Source organism: Canis lupus, chromosome 9, assembly GCF_003254725.2.
Source record: "Canis lupus dingo isolate Sandy chromosome 9, ASM325472v2, whole genome shotgun sequence".
NCBI classification, from domain to species: Eukaryota; Metazoa; Chordata; class Mammalia; order Carnivora; family Canidae; genus Canis; species Canis lupus.
Genome location: NC_064251.1, coordinates 15,366,967 through 15,390,867, shown reverse-complemented (window position 1 = coordinate 15,390,867; position 23,901 = coordinate 15,366,967). Strand labels below are relative to the sequence as shown.

The window sequence follows — 23,901 nt, the reverse complement described above, 5'->3', positions numbered from 1 at the left end:
GATTGATGGGTTGAGATTAAACTCAAGTCCGGCCAAGACAGAGCAGAGAAACCAGGTGATAGATAAAGGTGGTTGGGACCAGGGTGGCAGGAGCAAAGAGTGAGAAGTAGTTTGGATAGGTACAGCTGACAGTTTACTGTTGGAATGAATGTGCAGTGTGAGCGAAAGAGAGGAGTTAAGGGTAACTCCCAGGTTTTTGACTCGAGTAACTAAAAGAATGGAGATGCTGTTCACAGATATGAGGAAGACTGTGAGAGGGGAAATGTTAGGCTGTGTCAAATTTTGAGATGCCTGCTTGATGTTCAAAGTTGAGATGTAGGGTGGTCAATTCTGGAAGTACTGAGCTTTTGTTCACAAGGTTCAGGCTGGACATACAAATTTGGGAATCGTCAGCATTTAGATGAAACATAAAACCAAGAGTCTGTTTGAGATAAACAACGGAATGTACATAGCAAAGAGTACAGATTAGAGAAATGAGCCCTGGGGCCCTGGGCCATAGGGACTGCGAAGAGACAGAACAAGCCAGGGGGAGCCACAGAGGTAAGAAGGGGTAGGGTTTTGGAAGTTAAGTGAAAAGAAAGTTTCAAGGAAAAGAGAATGATGAATTGCATCAAATGTTGTTATAATAAGGCAAAAAATAAGAGAACAGAACTGACCACTGAAGTTAGTGGACTTTATAGGAGATCTTGGTAAATGTGAATTTGCTGGAGTGGTGTGGTTGAAAGCCTGATGGGAATGGATTCAAGGAAGAAAGGAGAAATGATCATCATTAGAGCACCTCTTTCAAAAGGATACAGAGTCTTTGGAGTTCTCAGTCCCAAATATGCCACGAACCTGTGCTTCCTTCTGTGTTCTCAGCGTTAGTGCATTTAGTCAGGCTTTCCTTTCATCTGGGCTTATTGCAGTGATCTCTTTATCTCTGTGACCCCATGGTGCCAACTGTAGATGCTTGCCAGATTTGTCTTTGCAAATACTGTTCAGATCATGCTACTCTCCTGCTCATTGTCCCTCATTTTCTTCCCCACACTTAGAAGATGAAGTCTAATCATGAATAATGATTATGCCTTTTGTTGTGATTATGCTTCTGCCAACTTATCTACTTTTGTAATCTGTGTCTTCCCCATACTTTCTGTGCTCTAGTATATCAAACTCTTTGGATTTTCCTAAGTACACCATGGTCTTTTTTTTTTTTTAATTTTTATTTATTTATGATAGTCACAGAGAGAGAGAGAGAGAGGCAGACACACAGGCAGAGGGAGAAGCAGGCTCCATGCACCGGGAGCCTGATGTGGGATTCGATCCCGGGTCTCCAGGATCGCGCCCTGGGCCAAAGGCAGGCGCCAAACCGCTGTGCCACCCAGGGATCCCCCACCATGGTCTTTTATTCCTGTCTGTTTTTATAAATAAAATCTGCTACTGTTCCTGAACATCCCTTCTTATACTTTAGGGAAGTGGCTTTCCTTAGACCAGGTTAATGTGAAGAGGCAGAGGCTATTCTAGTTTTAAGAATCTTAGGAAGCGGGCAGCCCCGGTGGCTCAGCCTTCAGCCCAGGGCATGATCATGGAGACTGGGATTGAGTCCCACATCAGGCTCCCTGCATGGAGCCTATTTCTCCCTCTGCCTGTGTCTCTGCCTCTCTCTCTCTGTGTCTCTCATGAATAAATAAATAAAATCTTAAAAAAAAAAAAAAAAAGGATCTTAGGAAGCTTTACATCTAGGTGACATCATCATCTTAGTAGCATAACTTCTCAAGCCCAGCTCAAAAGAGTAATATTTAGTCTAGTTAACGATAGGTTAAAACCTTCTTTGCTTTATACAATATTATCCCAATTTGGTCCATAAATCCCCCAAGTCACCAAAATCAGCAGTAAACAAGGAGTGAGTGTAACCTTCATCTTCAGTTTAGAGATCATAGCTTTCTGTACAATTAGTACTTCTTACCTATAGTATCTGTCTCTGTTAGCACTGGGAATTTACAGATGGATCCAGTTCATTTCTGTATCAAAGCAACGCATAATCTCTGTGAATGTTTCTCAACTTTGGCTACAGGCTGAATCATCCAGGGAGTTTCAAAGAACTAGTCATGCTTGGGTCTCACTCTCAGTATTCTCATTTCATTGATCTGGGGAAGAGGCGTAGCTTGAGCATAAGCCGTTTTTAAAAAAATAGCTGGATTTCTAGATCAATCTGGTATGTGGCCAAGATTGAGACTCCTATGTATCCTCCTCAGCATCCAGTTTCAACAGATAAGAACATCAAAAATAGATAAAGTGTGTATATGTGCATATATAATATACCTATTGTTGACATTGTTTTATATATATATATATATTTTTTTTAAAGATTTTATTTATTTATTCATGAGAGACAGAGAGAAAGAGAGAAACAGAGACACAGGCAGAGGGAGAAGCAGGCTCCTTGTAGGGAGCTCGATGTGGGACTCGATACTGAAACTCCAGGATTATGCCCTGAGCTAAAGGCAGACACTCAACTGCCGAGCCACCCAGGCATTCACATTGTCATATTTTTAACTGTTGTTAAGTTCCTTTGTTGGGCTTTTTTTTTTTTTTTTCAAAGCTTCAACCTCACAAAATGTTTAAAAAGTATAAATTGACAAAAATAAACTCAAAATTCTTTCTTAGCTCTATCATTCTGTGAATCTAAGAAGTGCTTATTTGTAGAGATATCTGTGCTTACTAACAACTCCAAGCAAACTATTAAACTCAAGAATTCGAGTGAGCTATACTGAATACCCGATTTGAGGGGAAGAAGTTTGAAATCAGAGATTATTTCAAATTTACCTTGGAATTTTTTCTTTTCTTTTTTTTTTTTTGGTCTCCTACCAGCTGTACTGTTGAGTTTTCTAACATGTCATGATAGGTTTTTGTATAGATAGAAAATGGTGGAGAAGAGAAGGGCTTTAGAATTAGGCCTAATTTTAGATCCTGGATCCTGCAGTTATGACCTACAACTGTGGCCATGTTTGCTTGAATCTCAATTCCTGTTTCCTGATGTATCAAAAATAAAAATGATATTTATATTATAAGGTTTTATTGAGGATTGAATGACATAAATTTGTAAGACATTTAGCACAGTGACTGTGCCTGACACATAGTAAGAACCAAATAGGTAATGTATGTTTTCATTAATGTTGGCACAGCTGAAGAAGAACTTCAGTTTTCTTTTTCAGTTATATAGAATATGTAAACATATATACCTATTTATTTAGTTTCAATATATTGATACTATGCATTCTTGAAATTAAATAATGAAGATGGCAATTTGCCTCTTGGTCTTCCTCCTCTAAACCTATAACCCAAGTCTAATCTGAGAAAAATATTAGACAAACCCCACTGAGTGCATTCTACAAAATTCCTGACCAGTACTCCTCAAAACTGTCAAAGTTAAAACAAAAATTCCTGAGGAACTAGTCTAAGGAGTCTAAGAATACATCATGACTAAATGTAATGTGGTATCATGGGATGGAAAATAGACATTAAATAAAAATAAGGAAATCTAAAGTGTGGACTTTAGTTAATAATGTATCAATATTGATTCATTAGTTTTGGCAAATGACTAATCTAAGGGGGAAACTAGGTGTAGAGTTTATGGAATCTCCCTGTACTATCTCAGCAACTTTTTTGTAAATCTAAAACTATTCTAAAATAAAAGTTTATTAATAAAAAAAAAAGAAGGGATGCCTGCGTGGCTCAGTGGTTGGGCGTCTGCCTTTGGCTCAGGGCATGATCCTGTGGTCCTGGGATTGACTCCCACATCGGGCTCCTGCATTGAGCCTGCATCTTCCTTTGCCTCTCTCTCTGTGTCTCGTGAATAAATAAAATCTTAAAAAAATAAATAAAAAATAAAAAATAAATATGTAATTGAAAATACCTTGATTTTTAACAGTTGCTCTATTTAATTCTGTGTTTGGGTTGACATTTTATATATTCATTGTGCACCTTGAAAGCACAGTCATCAGGCTTAAAAATACTGACATTAAAAAAAAAATACTGACATTATTACTGGTGATTGCTTCATTTACAATTAGCAAGTCTATTTGTTTTCCTTTTATTACTCATCATCGTTGATGCATAGCTCCATCATGAGAATCAAAGCGTTCTGTGTTTAGAACTTTTCTCAAGCTACAGATCAGACTTTCTGGGATACTTTAGGCAATTTTGGATACCTTAGGCAAATATAAATTTTTTTTTTTTAATTTTTTTTTTTTAATTTTTATTTATTTATGATAGTCACACAGAGAGAGAGAGAGAGAGGCAGAGACACAGGCAGAGGGAGAAGCAGGCTCCATGCACCGAGAGCCCGATGTGGGATTCGATCCCGGGTCTCCAGGATCGCGCCCTGGGCCAAAGGCAGGCGCCAAACCGCTGCGCCACCCAGGGATCCCTTTTTTTTTTTTTTTTAATTTTTTTTTTTTTAATTTTTATTTATTTATGATAGTCACACAGGGCAAATATAAATTGATAACTCATCATAGGGAAGTTGATTTTTGTACTTAGAGTATATGAGCTAGATCTATGAGAATCTGAAAAGTATTAGCTACAGTATTGGTGGCATTGTTAAATCCTTTTTATTTGGGATAGCATGCTTCCTTTTTTCTTTAGAGGAAGAGACACTATAGATGTTTTCTTAAGAACGAAATAACTTTCAGGTGGGTCTGGACTTACCTATGAAAATTCTTATTGATAATTAAGATCATTGAGATTGTTGTGGAGGTTAAGGTCTTTGTGCTTTAGAATAATGCCACTTTTCTTATTGTAGTAATAGTTTAGATAAGAAAAGTAAAAACATTGAACTTCTTAAACTGTGTCTCAAGCCACATCAGTACCACTTATTATTCCCTTGAACTTGGTTTGGTTTTATGAATGCATTAATTTTAGAGCTGGCTCTTGGCAAAATTAATTCAACAGTGTGTTTTGTTTTGTTTTTGAGAATAGCCATGCCACTTTGAACCTTAGCCCAAAGATAGTCATGTAAATAATTAATCTTTATGTAGTATGTTAGTAGTATAAAAACAAATATGCATAATGTGTTGTGCCCAAGATTGCGAATCCGAGAAACCACCAAGGAGCCGACACCGATGCAAGCGCACGAGGGTTTATTAGCAAGCTCCAGCTTGGGTCCAAGTATACCCGACACAGCGGAGCAGGGACTTGGACCCCGAAGTGGGTTACAGCTGGGTTTTTTATAGGCTGGTCTAGGGGATTTCCAGAAGGGATGGAAGAATTCTAAGATGGGACTTTCTACCACGGGCGTGGGCTCTGTTGTCTTTCTGATATGGGATTCTCTGCCGAGGGCAATTCTGAGCTCTGTTGTCTTTCTGATATGGGATTACCTGCCGAGGACATTCTGCAGTTTTTCCCCTTAAAGTTCAGCTCTTATTCACAGGGACCTAAGATGGCTGTCCTTGTGCTAATGCTGAACTTTAGGTGGGATGGCCTTAATTTTTCTCGGCCTCCACAAATGTACTATAGAAGCTCAGAAGTGGGAACAATTAATTCTTAGTGGGAGTCATCCCAAAAATCTTATAGACAAGATAAGAAAATGATATATATTTTTTAAAGATTTTATTTATTTATTCATGAGAGACACAGAGCAAGAGAGGCACAGACATAGGCAGAGGGAGAAACAGGCTTCATGCAGGGAGCCTGACATGGGACTCGATCCCGAGACTCTGGGATCATACCCTGAGCCAAAGGCAGACGCTCAACTGCTGAGCCATCCAAGGTCCCAAGAAAATGATATTTAAGCCATCTTTTGGTGAACGGATGTTGTTACTGATCATGATGATGACAGATGAAGATTCCAATTATCATTTAATAAGTGTTTACTTAGTGCCAGATGGCATGCTGTGTTTTATATACATTACCACATTTGTTTTTCACTGCAACTCCAAAGAGATTACTAATATCAGCTTTACAGATAAAGAAATTGAGGTTCAGGGAAGTTAATTAAATTTCCTAAGGTCTTAAATTGAGTCCAGCTTAGTTGTGCTAGACACCAAGCCCCGTAAATATGTATTGGATACGATTTCCTTATATTGTTAAGTAGAGGCAACTGCATTTTAGGTAGAGGAGTTAGTGTGAATAAATTGATAGTGTTAATAAATTAATGAGGAGGCCTCATTAATCCATTTCCCCTTTGAATATCATCAAGTAGTTTGGTGCTGCCAGAGTATAGGAGAATGGTTGCAGGTAATAGAATATTTGTCTTAGAATTGCTTATATCAGGGGTTAGCAGACTTTTTCTCTAAAGGGTTAGATAACAAATATGTTGGGTGTTGCAGGCCATAATAGTTGCAACTACTGAACCCTGTCATTATAGTGTAAAAGACACCATCAACTGCATATAAATGAGTGATCATGACTCTGTGCTAATAAAACTTTATGGACATTCAAATTTAAATTTCATATACTTTTTATGTCACAAAATATTAATCTTTTAACTTTCTAGTCATTTAAAAACGTAAAATCTATTCTTACTTAGCTCATTGGCTATCCAAAAGTAAGTGGCAGGCCAGATTTGACCTCTGGTTTATATGATAATAAGGATTTATTGATTTATATAACTGTAAACCAGAAATAGGATAGTTTTCTTCAGTAATCCAGTGTTAATAAGGACCTTAGTGTCTCCCTCTATCTTAATTTTCATAGTGTTAACTTTATCCTAGTGTTTATTCAGATGCCACCCAGAATATCCAAGGTCTCCATGGGTTGTCTTCCATGTCTAGAGAGAGATAAGACTTTTTCAGGAAATTCTTTCTAATCTCTCTTGAGCTTAATCCCATCAAATTTCATATCTTCCACTCCACAGGAACCATGTTAAATCATCTACATCGACTACATTTACTGGTCACTTCTCAATCTTCATGTTACTTGACCTATCAACATTTGATCTTTTCCTTCGATGAAATGCTGGTGCTGCTTCTTTTTTTTTTTTTTTTTAAGTAGGCTCCATGCTTAGCATGAAGTTCCACATGGGGCTTGAACTTGCAACCCTGAGATCAAGACTTGAACTGAGATCAAGAGTTGGGTACTTAACTGACTGAACCACCCAGGCACCCTCATGAATCTCTTTCTTTACTTGACTTCTGTATTCTTCTAGTCTTGTCTCTGTTCTCTGGTTGCTACTTCTTATTGTCTGCAGTTTTTTTCTCATACCACCAGCTTCTGCATGTTGGATTCAGGCCCAAGGTTTAGTCTTTTGACTTCTCTCTTTCTCTCTCCCCTTATCTATACTCCCTTCCGTGGAGATGTCATACAGTTTAAAAGTGGTTTATTAAAAAAAAATAAAATAAAGGAGTTTATGTACTGGTGGCATATGTATGTTCATGTCTGCTTTTATACGAAATGGGCATTGCAAGCTTAGTATGTCCAGACCTGACTTCCAGATACTCTCCTCATCACTGGACCTATTCTTTCACAATTTTTCCTATCTCAATATAATTGCACATCCATTGTTTGGACCCAAAATATTGGAATCACCCTTGATTATTTCTTTATTTTTCTCTTCTGACAGCAGATTCTTTCTGCTGTACCTTCAAAATATATCCAGAATCTGACCTCTTCTCTCAACCTCCACTGCTCCCTTGCTCCAAGTGTTCATTCTTCTGGATTTTTGTAGTGGCCTCTGAATTGAATTCTGTCCACTTTTGCTCCCTTTCCCCCTCAGGATGCCCTACCACCATCTTAATGACTTCTTTGTTACAGTAGAGAGCAGCAGAGATTTTTGAAACTAGACAATTTGAATTATAGGACTGCAGTGTGATTTGGAGGGAGTCACTTTACTTCCCTGAGTCTCAGTCTTACATTTAAAATGGGCATCATACTTGTTTCATAGAATTGTTATTAGTATTGAATGAGATAATGTTGTAAATATCTTTCTGATACTGTAGATATCAGAGAATAGATATTGGGACAAATAAATTGTGGTTCCTTTTCCCTTTTCTACCCCAGACAGATGAGCTGCTTTTCATCTTTTGTCTTATGTAGCCAGGAAGCATCTTATCTATGTACCTATTCATAAGTGACTTTTGGCTAATAAATAAATCTAGCTTATGTTCCTGGTCCTTCTTCTGCATTTTATTTATTTTTTTAATTTTTATTTATTTATGATAGTCACAGAGAGAGAGAGAGAGAGAGAGAGAGGCAGAGACATAGGCAGAGGGAGAAGCAGGCTCCATGCACCAGGAGCCCGATGTGGGATTCGATCCCGGGTCTCCAGGATCGCGCCCTCTGCCAAAGGCAGGCGCTAAACCGCTGCGCCACCCAGGGATCCCCTTCTTTTGCATCTTAAAAAGATCCCACTCATACCTTCCAGTTACATCTGCCTTTGTTGGCACTAAGTGTATACAGTTCTTACAGATTCATGCCTGACTAGTAAAAGGCACCAGAGTTTACACCTGAATAGTAAAACTTTAATCTATTTGAATTGTATTCCTTACAGCTTTAATACCCCTCCCATGCCTTCTATTAGGGTTGTATATTTAAGTTACCAAATGAGGATTGAAGGCAACCAACTTCAAAATCTTCATTCATAAAATCTAATCTGTTATTTATTCTAGCACAGTATTTAGCCGAGAACACTCAAGATGGGCTTGGCTTACCAGATTCAGAGTTACTTAAATTGCTAATTTTTCAACTCTAATATTTTGATCCTGGGTTGAGAAGAAGAATCATTTAAAGTATCACCTTCTTACGGGAAAGAAAAAGTTTTTCTTGGAATTATTTAGGCGCATTGCTACTAGACTTTCTCTAACTTTAAAGTTCCTTCATAGGAATCACTACATATTGAATATCCCTATATGGTTAGTATTTCTTTAGGAGGACTATTTTGCTGCTTTAATACACCTCATTTGAAAGACATCTACCCTATGAGGTAAATTCTCCAGTGGCATTTTCCTCTTTGAAATAATGGGCATAGCAAATCCATTATGTTTCTTAGTATTAAAGTATATTGTTGCATATTATTTGCAGATAAAAAAACACAAATGTTCTTTGCTGACTATCTCAGAAGCAGGAAAATTAAGCTCTGATTTTAAAGGCTAGCACTTGAGTTGGAGTCAGGTCTTTTTATTTCTGTACCTGTTACATCAGGGTGTTTTCCTCTGCAAAATTCATAGTATATCTGAAGTAAGTCTTTAACTCAAGTTTGATGAGTAAATTCTTACTTCATAGACACAGACTAGTCCTACCTTATACACTCAGGTGTGAGGTAATCAGTCTTATGCAAATAACTTGATTTGCTTGACAACTGAAGGTTCTGTTTTGTCCATAAATGTAGATATAAGTGTCTTGTGTGGGAGGTCTTCTCTGTACTGAAGGAATTGTGTGTTAAGCAAAGCAAAAACATTTAAAGTACTATGTGTCATTGTAGTCTTGCTATATTGTATAATGGATTCTTGGTTCCATAAGCATACCACAGGTACTTTTTTTAAAAGAGGTTGAAATTATTTTCCTACATCATGTTGGGGAAGAGATGAGTTTCTTCTTAAACAATCTTTAACTGTTTATTTTCACCTGAGAGTTAATCTCAACTCTTATGCTTAGTTTCCATTGGAGTAAGACACTGTTGGTTATAGGGTTTCAGTCTTAGGGGAGTGAATTGCTCAAATTTATTGCAATGTATTTCTCACTTAATTTTGAAAATTTAGGCAGTTAAAACATTTTAGATTATGATGGCATCAAATTGGTGATTTTTTTTGGTCTTGTTTTCCACTGGCGTGCGCACTCAAAACTATATCTTAAACCATTTCTTGCCTATATTTCTCCTGTGAATTGTTTTATTGATACCTTGACATTCCACAGATCATGCAGATTTAATACTATTTGAAGCCTAAGTTTTATTTATTTTTTGCCTCTTATTGTTTAGGAAGACAGTGCTGGGGCACCTGGGTGGCTCAATGGTTGAGCATCTGCCTTTGGCTCAGGTCTTGATCCTGGAGTCCAGTGATTGGGATCAGAGTCCTGCATCAGGCTCCCTAAAGAGAGCCTTCTTCTCCCTCTGCATATGTCTCTACCTCTCTCTCTCTCTCTGTGTCTCTCATGAATAGACAAATACAACCCCCCCCCCAAAAAAAAAGGAAGACAGTGCTGATAAGAGGAAATGTCTGTGTTTTATTCATATTACTTTCTCTCATTTTAAGAGCATGTTTTGATGTTAAAACAAATTATATGTATAAAATTTTACCCACATAGAAAAAATCAAAATAATGAAAATTTAAGACCTGCCTAAATATGAATGTTGCTCATTGTAATTGATTTCCAAGTAAAGAAAGATACTTGCATTTAAAAATTAAATAATTACTGGGAAGGAAAAGTGACTAGTACTGTATTCATACATCCTGATTTAAGATGCCACAGATTTCTGGTACAGTTTTGTATTTTGATAAAATGAATGTTTATTCCACAATAATTTAGGACTGCATAATAACTTTTTTTTAATCTGTTCAAAGACCTAGGTTATTTGACCTGTAAAAATTTCCCCAGTCTAATTTTTATTGATTGTGCGCTCAGAAACAATTCAACATTTTCCTCTGTCCTTCATTTTTCTTGAAATGTAGTGACAGCTACATTCAGAGGTTTGACCAGACTTAAGTTTGATTGAAAACTGTAGTTGTTATGCTCCTATCATCAAGAGGTATGTAATGTCTGGGCTTTATTTACTCTTTTTTTTTTTTTTTTTGGTTATTAGTCATTGGTACCCTGTGCCTCTGGAGCTATCAATTCATTGTGAAATGGTGATATTCTGATTTTTTTTCTTTTATTTCCCATTTATTGTCTGGAATGATTTTATAGAAGATCTCTGTTATATACTCTTTGGCTACCAGTATAGTTTATGGTGGAAATGTAGGACAAATTGCTTAATTCTTTCCTTTTTCCCAGATTTCAAAATAATAAACTGGGTTCCTGTTATCCTTAGAAAGTGACCGGTTAGTGTGGTGTTGTTTTTTAAACATCATTGTGATCTCATGACCAGTGAGTGCTTCTTCACTGAGTCTTTTTGGTATGACCCTATTTGTCTATTGTCTTTCATAGCTTCCTTGCAACTAAATTTGTCAGGATAGTCCAGGTTCACCTAATACATTTCCTTTGCTAAACCAGCTTTTTTTTTTTTTTTAACATTTAAAAAACCCAAACATTAGACTATCCCATAATTAATCATTTGCTTTATCCCTCTTTATAAAGAGAATGGCTTCAGAACATCATTGCCACCAATTTTGTTTACTGAAATTTTTTGTTGTTTTTTTTTAATGCTTCTTCAGTCTCCTCCCATTTTTTTTTAAATGATTGTCCTGCGTCTACATTGTCAGACTTTTTTTTTTTTAATTTTTATTTATTTATGATAGTCACAGAGAGAGAGAGAGGCAGAGACACAGGCAGAGGGAGAAGCAGGCTCCATGCACCGGGAGCCAGATGCGGGATTCGATCCCGGGTCTCCAGGATCGCGCCCTGGGCCAAAGGCAGGCGCGAAACCGCTGCACCACCCAGGGATCCCCTACATTGTCAGACTTTATAGCCTTTATATTCTGTAATCTCTCTCCTTAAAAACTGTTTATTCTTTTAGTCTTAATTCTATGATCAACTGTATGTTTAGTGCTCACTATCTGCCCTTATTTTGATGTCTCTCCTGTCACTTTGATTGCCTATAGCTAGTTGTCTAGTAGAGCTAGGAGGAGCTCACAGGAACAGTATCTTCTGAGTTTTTGCATGTTGATAGCAGTTTGTCTTTGCTCTTTATACTGAAAGGTAAGTTTTACTGGATATAAAATCTTTGGCTCAAGTTTTCTTTGTGTATTTTAAATATACTATTTCATTTTTTTTCTGTTATTTTCTCTTATAAATCATGTGATGCTTTTACCTAAATGGCCAAAGGATTTGTTTTTTCTTTAAAGTCTAATAATTTTAGTAAAAAATGTCTTGGTGCATTGCTCTAAGTTGATTATCTCAAGTACACAAGATACTCTTGCAATATGTAGTTTCAAATATACTGTAGATACATATATGTGTGAGAATGTATATATGTATTTACACACATATATAACTATATCATACATACATATACACATTTTTTTTCTGGAAAGCTTTCTTGTATTATAGATTTTTTAAGTTATTTATTTATTTGACAGGGAGAAAGAGAGAGAGAGAGCAAGAGCGAGCACACAAGCAGGGGGAATAGCAGGCAGAGGGAGAGGTTGAAGCTGACTTTCCACCGTGCAGAGAGCCTGATGTTAGGCTTGAACCCAGGACCGTGGGATCATGAGCTGAGCTGAAAGCAGGTTCTTAACCAACTGAGCCACCCAGGCACTCCCTGTATTACAGTTTTTAATATTTGTTTTGTTCTGTCATTTTGGTTTTCTCCTTCAGGAACTTCTTTTTTTCCCCTTATTTTCTTTCATATGCCAAATCTTCTTCACCTGTCTTTGATATTTGTCACTTTCTTGAAAATCCTTTTTAATTTCTCTCTTTAAAATTTGTTAAAGATTTTTTCCTTTCTTTTTTTTTTTTTTTTAAAGATTTTATCTATTCATTTATTTAGAGATCATGAGTGGCGCAGTGGGGTGGGCAGAAGGAAAGGGAGAGAGAGCATCTTAAGCAGACTGTGCGAAGGGCAGAGCCCGACCTGGGGCTCAGTCTCAAAATCATGAGATCATGACCTGAGCTGAAATCAAGAGTCAGCACTCAACCAACTGGGCCAGTTGGATGCCCCAATTTTCTGTTTCTTTTAAGATCTCTTGTTAGGTTTATTTACACTTGTTTTCTAAGCTGTCTTCAGAACTGAAATGACTGTTTTATTTCTAGTTTTTTCTTGGTTTCTGTCTCCTCATTTCTGAGTTTTTCTGATTCTGATTTATATTGCTCTTTCATGTATTATGTAATTTTCTTATTATCTCTCATGAGACATATAAATGTAGTTTTTATTAGTAAAACATACAGCCTGGGGGATTACTTGACCTACTTTAAATAAATAAGCAGCTGTAATTAATTTAGACATTGCTGTAAATCTTTAAATCAAGGCTTCTATACTGGAATCCATGAGTGAACTTCAGAGTTGATAACATTATTCATTACATGCGAAGTAGAGTGTATATGTTTGGGGGTAGGGAAAAAGAACACCTTGACTTTCTCTACGCTTCCAGAGAAGAGTGTAAACTGTCCTCACAATAATATGGATAAGAACTTCTGATTTATATAGGAAAAAATCCTCAAATATTTTAATGATTAAGATCATAAGAAATGAAAACAAATGATAAATATAGTTTTTTTTAAAAAAAATTTATTTATTTTAGGGATGCCTGGGTGGCTCAGTGGTTAAGCATCTGCCTTCAGCCCAAGGTGTGATCTTGGAGTTCCAGAATCAAGTCCCACATCAGGCTCCCTGCATGGAGCCTGCTTTTCTCTCTGCCTGTGTCTCTGCCTTTCTCTTTCTGTGTGTCTCTCATAAATAAATAAATAAAAATCTTAAAATTTTTAAAATTTATTTTAGAGAGGAGGGCAGAGCTTGTGCCAGGTGGGGGAGGGCAGAAAAGGGAGAAAAATCCAAGCAGACTCCTCACTGAGTGCAGAACCTGGTGCAAGGTTTGATCTCAGAACCCTGAGATCATGACCTCAGCCAAAATCAAGAGTTGGACGCATAACCGACAGAGCCACCCAGGCACCCCTAGGTATTGCAGTTTTAAGATACGGATGGTACCATAGGAGATACTACATCAATTCCGTGATCTATTTGCTTATGCCCTTTCTACTTTTATACAGATGGAGGGAGCGAGGAACCACCGGATCGAAGACAGTCAAGTGTAGACTCTCGCCAAAGCCGCTCTGGGCAAGGTAAGTTTTTGTTAAATTTATTATTAGATTAAAAAGAAAAGATATCAGCTATTCCTTTCTAGTACTTAGTCTGAAGTTTGAGATTTTCCCTGGGTCTAGTTTAGATATTCTAGTTTCTCCTTTAGGGCTTTAAGTGTAGCATTCTAAAAGTTATAGGATATCATTTATTTAAGATAAAATGAAAATTTTTCTCATGTCATTTTTTAAATGGTAATACCTTAATAAGGTTTAAAGTAATTTTGGAGCATTGTGATATATATTTGGATATCACTTTTGGAATATAACCAAAAGTAAATTTTTAACAGTAACATTCATATCAACACACTGGCTTTTAAAAATTTCATCAATACAATATTTGTTATCTTAGCTCTCTCAGAAGAAATTATTTTTGTTTATATTGCTATCTTCAATTAGGATCTTATTTTTTCCTTCTGTTTGAAATTTAATATGTGCTTTCAACTGTTTTTTTGAAATAACTTTCAAACTAGGTAAAAACATCCTGTATTAGTGAAATAGGCCTTCCCTAATTATCTTATTTAAAATTGTATGACTAGTTCCCCCACATTCCTTTTTCTTCGTAGTACTTATCATCTTTGTATTTATTTTATTTACAATCATGTTTCATAATTGTAGAGATTTTTGTCTGTTTTGTTCATTACTGTATTTCCACTGCCAAGAATAAGTACCAGGCATATAGGAGTTACTAAATAAATATTGCTGAATGAATGAAATGATCTCTGAGAGAAAGTGAATTGAGAACCCAAATTGATGAATATATTACAAAATTTCAGGCAGTCATTTTGACTGATTTATGATTTTTAGAGAATCTTTACTTATAAATAAAAGAAAGCTTTGATTTACAAATGTTATGGTGTTTTAATCCTGTAAAAGTTCCTGGTTCATTTATCCCATAATCCTATTACCTTTTTTCTCCAAGTTTGCTCTTCCCAAGTTTTAGAGTTGTGCTATATTTATAAAGTTGTTGGAGAATGAAAAGAGTAATAATATATGCAGGTTGGAAATTTTAACTTTTACTAGTACTTACTTATTTTTAAATAATGTGCATGGTATTATATCAGGAATTTGTCTGATTTTTCTCCTTAAACATATTTTTATATGAAAAAAGAACTTAAAATGAATTATAGTATATATCAAGTCAAGCTTAAACTTTCATAATGTTGTGTCAGTTATATCTCAATAAACCTGGGGGGGAAAAGAAAGAAAATAAGCTCACGTATGAGAGACCTTAAAAATAATATTAGTAGAAATTAATAGAAAAATTATACTAATTTTTATTAAATATCATCATTTATATTAAATGTCATAGAGATGTAAGCAATTATTCATTTATCATATGGCCCCTGGGCTGTGTCAGTTAAAATATTTTTCAAATCAAGTGTAGTTAAGTTTTAATAATAAAAGCTGAACTTAATAACATCAAAATCAGTGATCTCCATGACCTTGAACACAGCTACCTGATCTCCATTAGAAATTACTGGGAATTGAATCATCATCAGAGTTAACTAATAGTTAAAACGTGTTTCTTACCTTCTCGGAGATTTTGTTTGTAGTATCTCTTTACTCAAAAGACAGAAATAAATAGAAAGCCATCTATATTGAGCTGAATGAGCATCTGTACTAAAGGAGTAAAGAGATGAGATAAACACAGACTTGTGCTTTTGCTCCTTCCAGAAACCTGCTAAAAGATCAGTAAAGGGGGATTGGTGAAAAGCCAACATCAACACAATTTTAGAAACTGGAGAGTATATAAATAATTAAAAACTGAACCCTAAGCTCAATAGCAGAGGAAATCAAGAAAACAACCTGAGGGTAACTCCAGAAGCTACAAAAAAAACCTCAAGAATGGTAGTATATGGAAATGGAGATGAAAGGAAGATTGGCTGAAAATCAGTTGAAGAAGCACTTGATTCCTGAGACCTCTTCCTCAAAATTAGGTAACTAGTCAGCTGGGCAAGTGCCCAACTCCCCACTCTAAACCTTGGCAAAACCCAGCAATTTATTCTTTGGAATAAAATAGAGATTCTAGACTGGGAGACATCTACCAGGCATAGTTGAGGGCAGTCCTATACTGAAAATAAGACAATTGGATTCCAGTTGTCTTTATCCTACTGACACTAGAATATTGGCAGTTAGGCAGGAGGTTGGCAGGAGGTTGGCAGTCTTTTCTGAAAAATCTGACTGAAAAGAAAGACACAAAATGTAACCATCAGAGATTCCTTAAAAAAACAGCCCAGCTAGATAACTCTATGTATCAAAGCTCTCAGTCTCTTAGTTCTCTTCTTTTAAATATTAGCAACTAACCAAGGGTTACTTTAGATATTTGAGGAAACCCTCTATTGTATGAAGATAGAGATTAAAATAAATAGAATAAAGCAACTTGGAGAGAATAGAAATTTTGCAGAGAAAAATAATGGAACCATTATTAACATCCTTAAAGAAATAAAAGAAACTAATACAGTCTTTTAAGACATATAAGGTTTTGCTTGTTTGTTTTGTTTTGACTGCCTTGTACTCTTTCTTAGGAATATGTAGGCTATGATCCATCAAAAATGAGAAATGAGTTGTAGGAAATAGGAAATTCAACAAAGGAGAAAAGTAAAGAAATATTTAGGATAACAATGAGAGGTGGAGGCGGGGGAGGCAATCAAACCAGATTGGATTTAGGTTAGAAACCTCGGGAAGAGTTGTCTCCATGAAAATGAGATTGATAGAAACCTGACGCGTTTAATTACTTTTCAGAAAAATTTAAACAATTGGCAAAAAGTTTAGGGTTAGTGACATACACATGAAATAATAAGTAAAAAACAGTTCTAAATTCAGGGGAATAATGTGTAGGAAAGGAGATATTCTTTAAAATAAGTGCTCAGTCCTTGGGGCAGGGTCTGGGGTAGCTGATGTCCATGCCTGTTTTATCACTTTATTCCAGTGTGGTACAAATATTTCCAGTATTTGATTTGGGCCATTATAGTTGGGAAACAATACTCTAGAGCCCAGTGAGCAAATCAGGTGTATGTGGCCTCTTTTTGTGCAGTTGATGGATTTGATTTGCTTAAGCAATTTTTATTATTTTTGTATCTATGGTCAAGTGGGATATTGACCTTTAGTTTTCTTGCCGCACAATGCCTTTATTTGATTTTGGTATTTGAGTAATGCTGGCCTCCTAGAACCAGCTGAAAGTTGAGAATTATTTCTTTTTTTTAAGATTTTATTTATTCATGAGAGACACACAGAGAGAGAGAGAGAGAGAGAGAGAGAGAGAGAGAGAGGCAGAGACACAGGCAGAGGGAGAAGCAGAGGGGGAAGCAGGCTCCCTCCATACAGGGAGCCCGACACGCGACTCAATCCCAGGTCTCCAGGATCAGGCCCTGGGCTGAAGGCGGCGCCAAACTGCTGAGCCACCGGGCCGCCCTGAGAAGTATTTCTTCAATTTTCCTAGAATATTTTGTGTAGAACTGGTGTTATCTCATCCTTAAATGTTTGATAGAATTTCTCAGAGAAGCCATCTGGGCCTGGAATTTTCTTTATGGGAAAGTTTTAGGATACAAATTAAATGTCTTGAATAGAATATGACTATTTCAATTATCCTTTTTTTTTTTTCAATTATCCTTGAGTAACTTTTAAAAATGGGTAGAATCTTCAGTGATGTCTCCTCTTTCATTCCATTTCTCTTTTTTAAAGATTTTATTTATTCGTGAGAGACAGAGAGAGAGGGAGAGGCAGAGATACAGGCAGAGAGAGAAGCAGGCTCCATGCAGGGAGCCCGGTGTGGAACTCGATCCTGGGACTCCAGAATCACGCCCTGGGCTGAAGGCAGACTCCCAACCACTGAGCCACCCACGCTGCCCACTTATATTGATTTCTAATTTAATTTCGTTGTTGTCAAAGAACACACTCTTTGAATTGAATTACTTTTTATTGAAACTTGTTTTATGCTCCTGGAAATGATCTATCTTATGTTCAGTATGCACTTAAAAAAGGTGTATTAAAAAAAAAAAAAAAAGGTGTATTATATTCTTTTGGGGTGGAAGGTTCTATAAATATCAGTCTGGTCAGGTTGATTAATAGTGTTGTTCCAGTCTTCTCTACTTTTGATGATTTTCTGTCTGCTCATTCTTTCACATATTAGGAAAGGAATATTGAAATCTCAAACTCTAAGTGTAGATTTATCTATTTTATCTATTTCTCCTTTCAGTTCTGTCATACTCCTTATAGCACTGTTCTGGTCCCATCCCTCAGAGAGAAAGCAGCCAATAGTGAAATAGGTTTTGGGGATTGGGTGTGGTGCGGAAGAGCTGGAAGCAAAAGGTAAAAAAAAAAAAAAAAAGCTAAGGAATTTTCCGTCAGTCCCATATGGAGCCACCCTCACTCCCTTCATTCATCCTGCCTAACCAGGTAGAGACTTGTCTTGCATCTCTCTTTCTATCCCTGCTCTGCTGTTCCAGGATTTGGATTTTCTTTGAATTTGAGCTGGGAGTTTGGGGACATAAAAAAACATTAGGAAATGTGCCACTGAATTGGTTGTCCTACAGATTAGTTACCCTTCAGATTCTGGTTTTTTCCACACTTTGCCTGCTACTATTTATTTTTCACAGTCTTCAGATTGCTGTTCTACTTTCCAAGGTTTTTATTTACATTCAGGGGTTTTAGTTACATTCAATTAAGGTGGAGTGTGCTTATTCCATCCTAACCCAGAACTAGCACTCTTCCATTTTATTACATTTTGTGTTTGCCTGTCAGGAGGGATGGTACTCAAATTATTTAACAGTTGATAATACCATAGATATCAATGGGCCAGAAGAGATGGCAGTCTGTTCAGAACAAACACTAACTTTAAACAACTGTTTTGCCTCTATAGGTACATAATACTTGATAATCTGCCCTGCCTAATTGTGGATTCAGTTTCTATTTAGTATCTTCTTCAATAATAATAGCAGACATGTAAGGAAAGGTGTCTGGTGAGATGTCTTTTCTTTGTGTGATAGCTCTCTCCTGTGTGTTAACTTTAGGCATGGAGGGCTCTCTCCTGTGTGTTAACTAGCTAGCTTGGCCTCTGATCTGTCTCTCAGGTACAGTGGATTCCGACTCAAACATAACCACACTTCCTGCTCTAGCTTGGGTCAGAGACTTATGATGTTTTTTGCTTATAAAATGGAGATGGGAGATGCCTGTTTGCAGTGAGTCTGGTCCTACTGTACTCATTCAGATTGCCACCCCTGGGCACTTCCTGCTCCTTGCATCTCTTGCTTCTGTGCCTAAAACAGACCTGGAAACACGCTCATCTTTCACAGTTATCCTCCTACACATGCTCTGGGCTATAATTTCCTCACTCCAATTGCATCTAGTTTCTGTCTTCCATGGATTTCTTAACATTTCTCCTCTATTATTGGCTTTTTGTTTTATTTTATAATGCTTTAAGAATTTACTCTTTTTAAAATACTTTTGTGTCATTCTGCACCACCTGTGTTGCCATTTTAGTCTGAACTATCGTTATTTCTTTCCTTTACTACTGTAATAGTGTCTTAGTTGCCTTGCCAACTTATAGTCTATTATCCATGTGATAGAGTGCGCTATTAAAATAAATTAAATCACATATTTCCCCAGACTTGAAATAAAATTCCTCAGTAGCCTCCTATCACATTGCCTTTATCATTCCCTATAGGATGCTACCTGAATTGCCCTTTTCCTAGTACTCTGACTCTGTGCCCTCCCACTCCCTCCATTGTCTACTTTGTTTCCTCTATGCTGGCCTTTTTGTTTAAACATGTTAAGAGTGTTTTCTTTTTAAGGCCTGTAAACTTGCTCTTTCTTGAATAAAGGGCTTCTGCTTAGTCAAGGAGGCCTTCTGTGACCAAATACCCAACCCTAACCTTCATAGTATTTATCACTACTTGAAAATAATTATTTATGCATTTACTTATATATGTGTTTTTTCTTTTTTAGTCTCAGTTACTAGAAAATAGGTTTCATTTGAGCAGACTTTGTCTTGTTTACCACTCTTGCCCTAGAACACTTAACATATATGAATTTGTCAGTATTTGTTGAATGAAAGAATGAGCAAGAGGCACCTAGGGTGTTTGGGAAGGAATGTGGATATGCCCAGGCCGCATATTGATTCAGTATTCACTTCTGTTACTTAATGTAACTTTAAAAAGTAAAGCAGTGTAAGGAATTTTGTTGAATGTAGAAAGCTTACCAGAATATCAACTATCTATTGTTTTGTGAAATGAGGCTCTTGGCATATGATTTTTTTTTTCTTGGCATATGATTGTAAGACTGATTGTGCTAGTTAAGCTTCTTCTAAGTTAAGGTCTTCTGAGGTTGAGTGATTATTTTCTGCTTTCCAGTATAGCATATTGTATATAACTGAGATGTATTATTTATTGCATTTAGTCTTGTCTGTTGAATCTCTATTTTTCCTGGTAATTTAGGAGTTTGTTAACAGTAGGATTTTTGCATCTAGCACAGTGCTACTGTCTTACAATTAGGCTATCAAATTGACCAAGGAAGCTTATCAATTCTAGGAATGCTGGTTCTGTATTTAATGTGTTGCTTCATCAGAATTGGTTTTGATGTACTAGCTCCATATTATGCAGCAAATGATTTTTCATTAGAGTTCTTCCATATATAAACAGAACTTACTTGGTTCTAGATATTAAATAAATGCATGAGCCAATGTGATATGATTGGAACCCAATTTTTATTTACTTTTGCAAGGATAGCATTATGCAGACATTAGGCTTTGATATACAAAATGTGTATTGATTTAGTAATGTTCCAGTAGTAATGACCAGTTCCAGGGTAATGACCAGCTTGTGCTGGAGGACTGAGAAACTGTATAGTGTTTGACTTTGCATGATTCCCATTATCTGTAGCCAGTTTTATTTGATTAGTACATGCTGGTGCATTTATAGTAAATAATACACTAAATTGTCAAATGTGATGTCTTCTGATTATTTTTCTTTCCTTCCTAATAAGTAAAATATTTAGTAGAAATGAGATGTTCATGCTCTTAAAACATATACAAATTATTTTTCCGTTTGATAAGTTACAAAGGTACCTTTATTAAACCAACAGTGTTTTTATTATATAAAATAGTAAGGAAAATTATTTCAGTATTTAGTGTGTCATTTGTGTATCATTGTAAGAGTATATCTGGTTAGGTGGCATCACTAATGAACAAAATTTTGTATTGTGTTAGTAGTTTATCATTGTGATAAAAAATTTACTTAGTTTTCAACATATATTGCTTTGAAAATTAAAAAAAAAAATACATATGTGCCAGGCTCTGGGTGAGGTGCTTTCACATAATCCTCATTTAATTCTCAGAATAATGCTATGAAGTAGGTATTATTTTCAGTAGGAAAATATTTCAGGCTTTATACTAATCTATACCAAAAGTTTCAAATCAGCTTTGTTGGTATCATGTACTTAGAACCTTTCTGTTCTGATGTTTAAAATACAAATTTATTAATGGTTGGATAAGGCCTGGAAGAAAAGATCTGACCTTAAATGATAAATCCCTCTGAAGTGCCTTTATTCTAGTCCTATATTTCTTCTGAGATTTAACTTCATGTTGATTATTCTTTGTATAACACTCATTTTTCATAGAATTAAACTTGAAATTGAACCTTTAGCCAACAATTTTTTATTACCTTGAACTTCTAGGGATGTATCAGAATGTGTTTACATATACTTCAGTCATTTTTTTAAAATGTGAGTTATAATAATTTTACTAATTAAAAGATTACTTTTCACCAACAACGTACACATTTAAAAAGAACATGTTAAGTAAGGCTTCTCTCCCTTCCACTATCCTAATGTAACCAAGTCTATATCCTTTCATGTTTTTCCCCTGAGCTCATATTGGCATATGCAGGAGTGTGTGTGAAGGTGTATGTGTGTGTGTGTACCGAAAGACTTAAAAATAAAATGCGGGCAGCCCCGGTAGCCCAGTGATTTAGTGCCGCCTTCAGTCTGGGACCTGATCCTGGAGACCTGGGATCCAGTCCCACGTCAGGCTCCCTGCATGTAACCTACTTCTCCCTCTGCCTGTGTCTTTGCCTCTCTCTCTCTCTCTCTCTCTGTGTCTCTCATGAATAAATAAATAAAATCTTAAAAAATAATTAAATAAAAAAAACTAAAATGAAATTTTTAGTTCTGTTACCCCCTCTTAACAGTATAGCATGGCCATCCCTCCAGGAGCATACTTAAATTCTAATTTTAAAAAATCTGTACAATGTTTCACAGCATAAGCAACCCATAATTTATTTCACCATTTCCTCATATATGAGTGTTCAGATTTTCAAAATGATTCATAATCATTTATCTAGTAACATCTTAAAAATCTTGGAATTTGCAACCCCAAGCACATTTTGTGTCAGACCATACTAAGTATCCTACTTAGCATTATGATAATTGGCCTAGTTAACACTAGAAACATTGTAGAAGCTTCTCCTTGCTTATCCATATTTATGAAAGAAAAGGAATAAAAGCAGGACAGTGAAAAAGGTTGGAAAAGGTTATCTTCCCAAACATCTAGAAAGATTTTGATTAAAATATTCTTAACTAAGTTTTTCTGGCAAGAGATTAAAAATCATAAAACCTCTTTCTTTGAAAAACTTAGTGATCTTTCATGAAAGGCCATAAAAGTTAAATAACAAAGAGTGAAGAAGAAACGTGTTAGTAAAGTCTCAGATAAAGTTATTATTGAGTAAATACGTTTTTTTTGTTTAGTCATGTTGGATGTAGTAAGTCTTATTCCTAGTGAGATTAAAGACCTGGTTTCCACAAGGGGGCAGAGTAAGACTACCTGAAAACCTTGATATTATAAAGAATATTTATTTTAAATCTGTAGTTGATTTATTAAAGAAGGAAGAGGAAATTACTAGGGCTAGAAATGACCATCCTGTGAACAGAACCATATATTGAGGGCATCCACCCACCTCATCCCCAGTGCAAGCATGGACTCTTGACATGTTGGACACTCAACTGTGGCTCTGGTCATACTGGCCTTGGTGAGTGGAAGTCCATATTGCTGAGCCCATGTATAAATTCCATCCCTGCTACCATGGCAGCTTTGTTAATGAGCCCTTTGAGCAAGGTTAGAGTGGCTGGGTAGAAAGATGGACTGTGTCCCCCAAATAGATCATCTAACCTGCTGTGTTGTTAAGCACCTTCTCTGCAGTTTGTTCTTTGGTAAGCATTCACATGGGACATAAATTGCTCCATATTCTGTGCCCTTTCAAGTGGTCTATTCACATACCTCATCCCCAGATTTCCTTGTCACAAGTTTCCTAATTATTCCTTTCAAATCTCTGAATATCCATTAAATACTCTCCATGAGTGAGTTCCTCTGTCATCTCTTTTCCTAGGCAAAGTGAACAACAAGGTACCCTGTTCAAATTTCTGCCACTAGAAAGGTTTCCCTTCCCTAATGCCTTCAAGACTACCACAAAGTGGGGCTGTAGTGTTGTCATCTGTAGTGTGTTGTTATCTTACAGAGCTATCAGTAAAGAAGCCTGACTTCTTTCTTGTCTTGTCTTTCTTTCTTTTCAGTGAGAGGGTACTAGAGAATTTACCAGATTAAGATCTTTTAAGTGAAAAGAAACTATAGCAGGAGTAGAAACTTTGGGCATCTTAGGTCACTTGCTCATGTGAATTATTTGTGCCTTTAGGACCTGTTCAAGCCTAATCTCATGTACACTTTTTGCTTTTGCTGATGAAGTGCTGCACTATACACCCAAGCATATTGATTTGTTGGTTCAACAATACTTAGTTCATGATGGCCTGCCAAGGGTCACATGCATTTATTCTAAGGTCCTATGGTAAGCCAAAAGCTAATTTTCAAGAAAGATAGTAGTTCTTACATAAGATAGCATATATTTTGTTTTGTTTCTTTTATAAAATAGTAGAGGTCTTCCCTGAGATTTAACTAAAGTTCTACAATAATGATGCAAGAGCCCTGTCTACCACAGAAACCTCAAGTAACATTGGTTCTGGTGGGTTATATAACCCAAGAGGCAGGGCGCCGCCTGC

The 23,901-nt window shown here is 36.3% G+C and overlaps 1 protein-coding gene across 9 annotated transcripts in view; it reads left to right on the top strand.

Annotated features, from left to right (window-relative positions):
- The window catches only part of TANC2 (tetratricopeptide repeat, ankyrin repeat and coiled-coil containing 2), a 369,309-nt gene that overhangs the window by 98,026 nt on the left and 247,382 nt on the right, over positions 1–23,901 (top strand). For 8 of the 9 annotated variants that reach the window (XM_025436730.3, XM_049114606.1, XM_025436738.3 and 5 more), the window contains one exon: positions 13,774–13,845. In XM_025436730.3, coding sequence (XP_025292515.1) covers positions 13,774–13,845 — 72 coding nt within the window. Of the gene's footprint in view, positions 1–13,773; positions 13,846–15,537; positions 15,801–23,901 lie in introns of all 9 variants that reach the window. The other variant, XM_049114608.1, reaches the window with a different exon arrangement.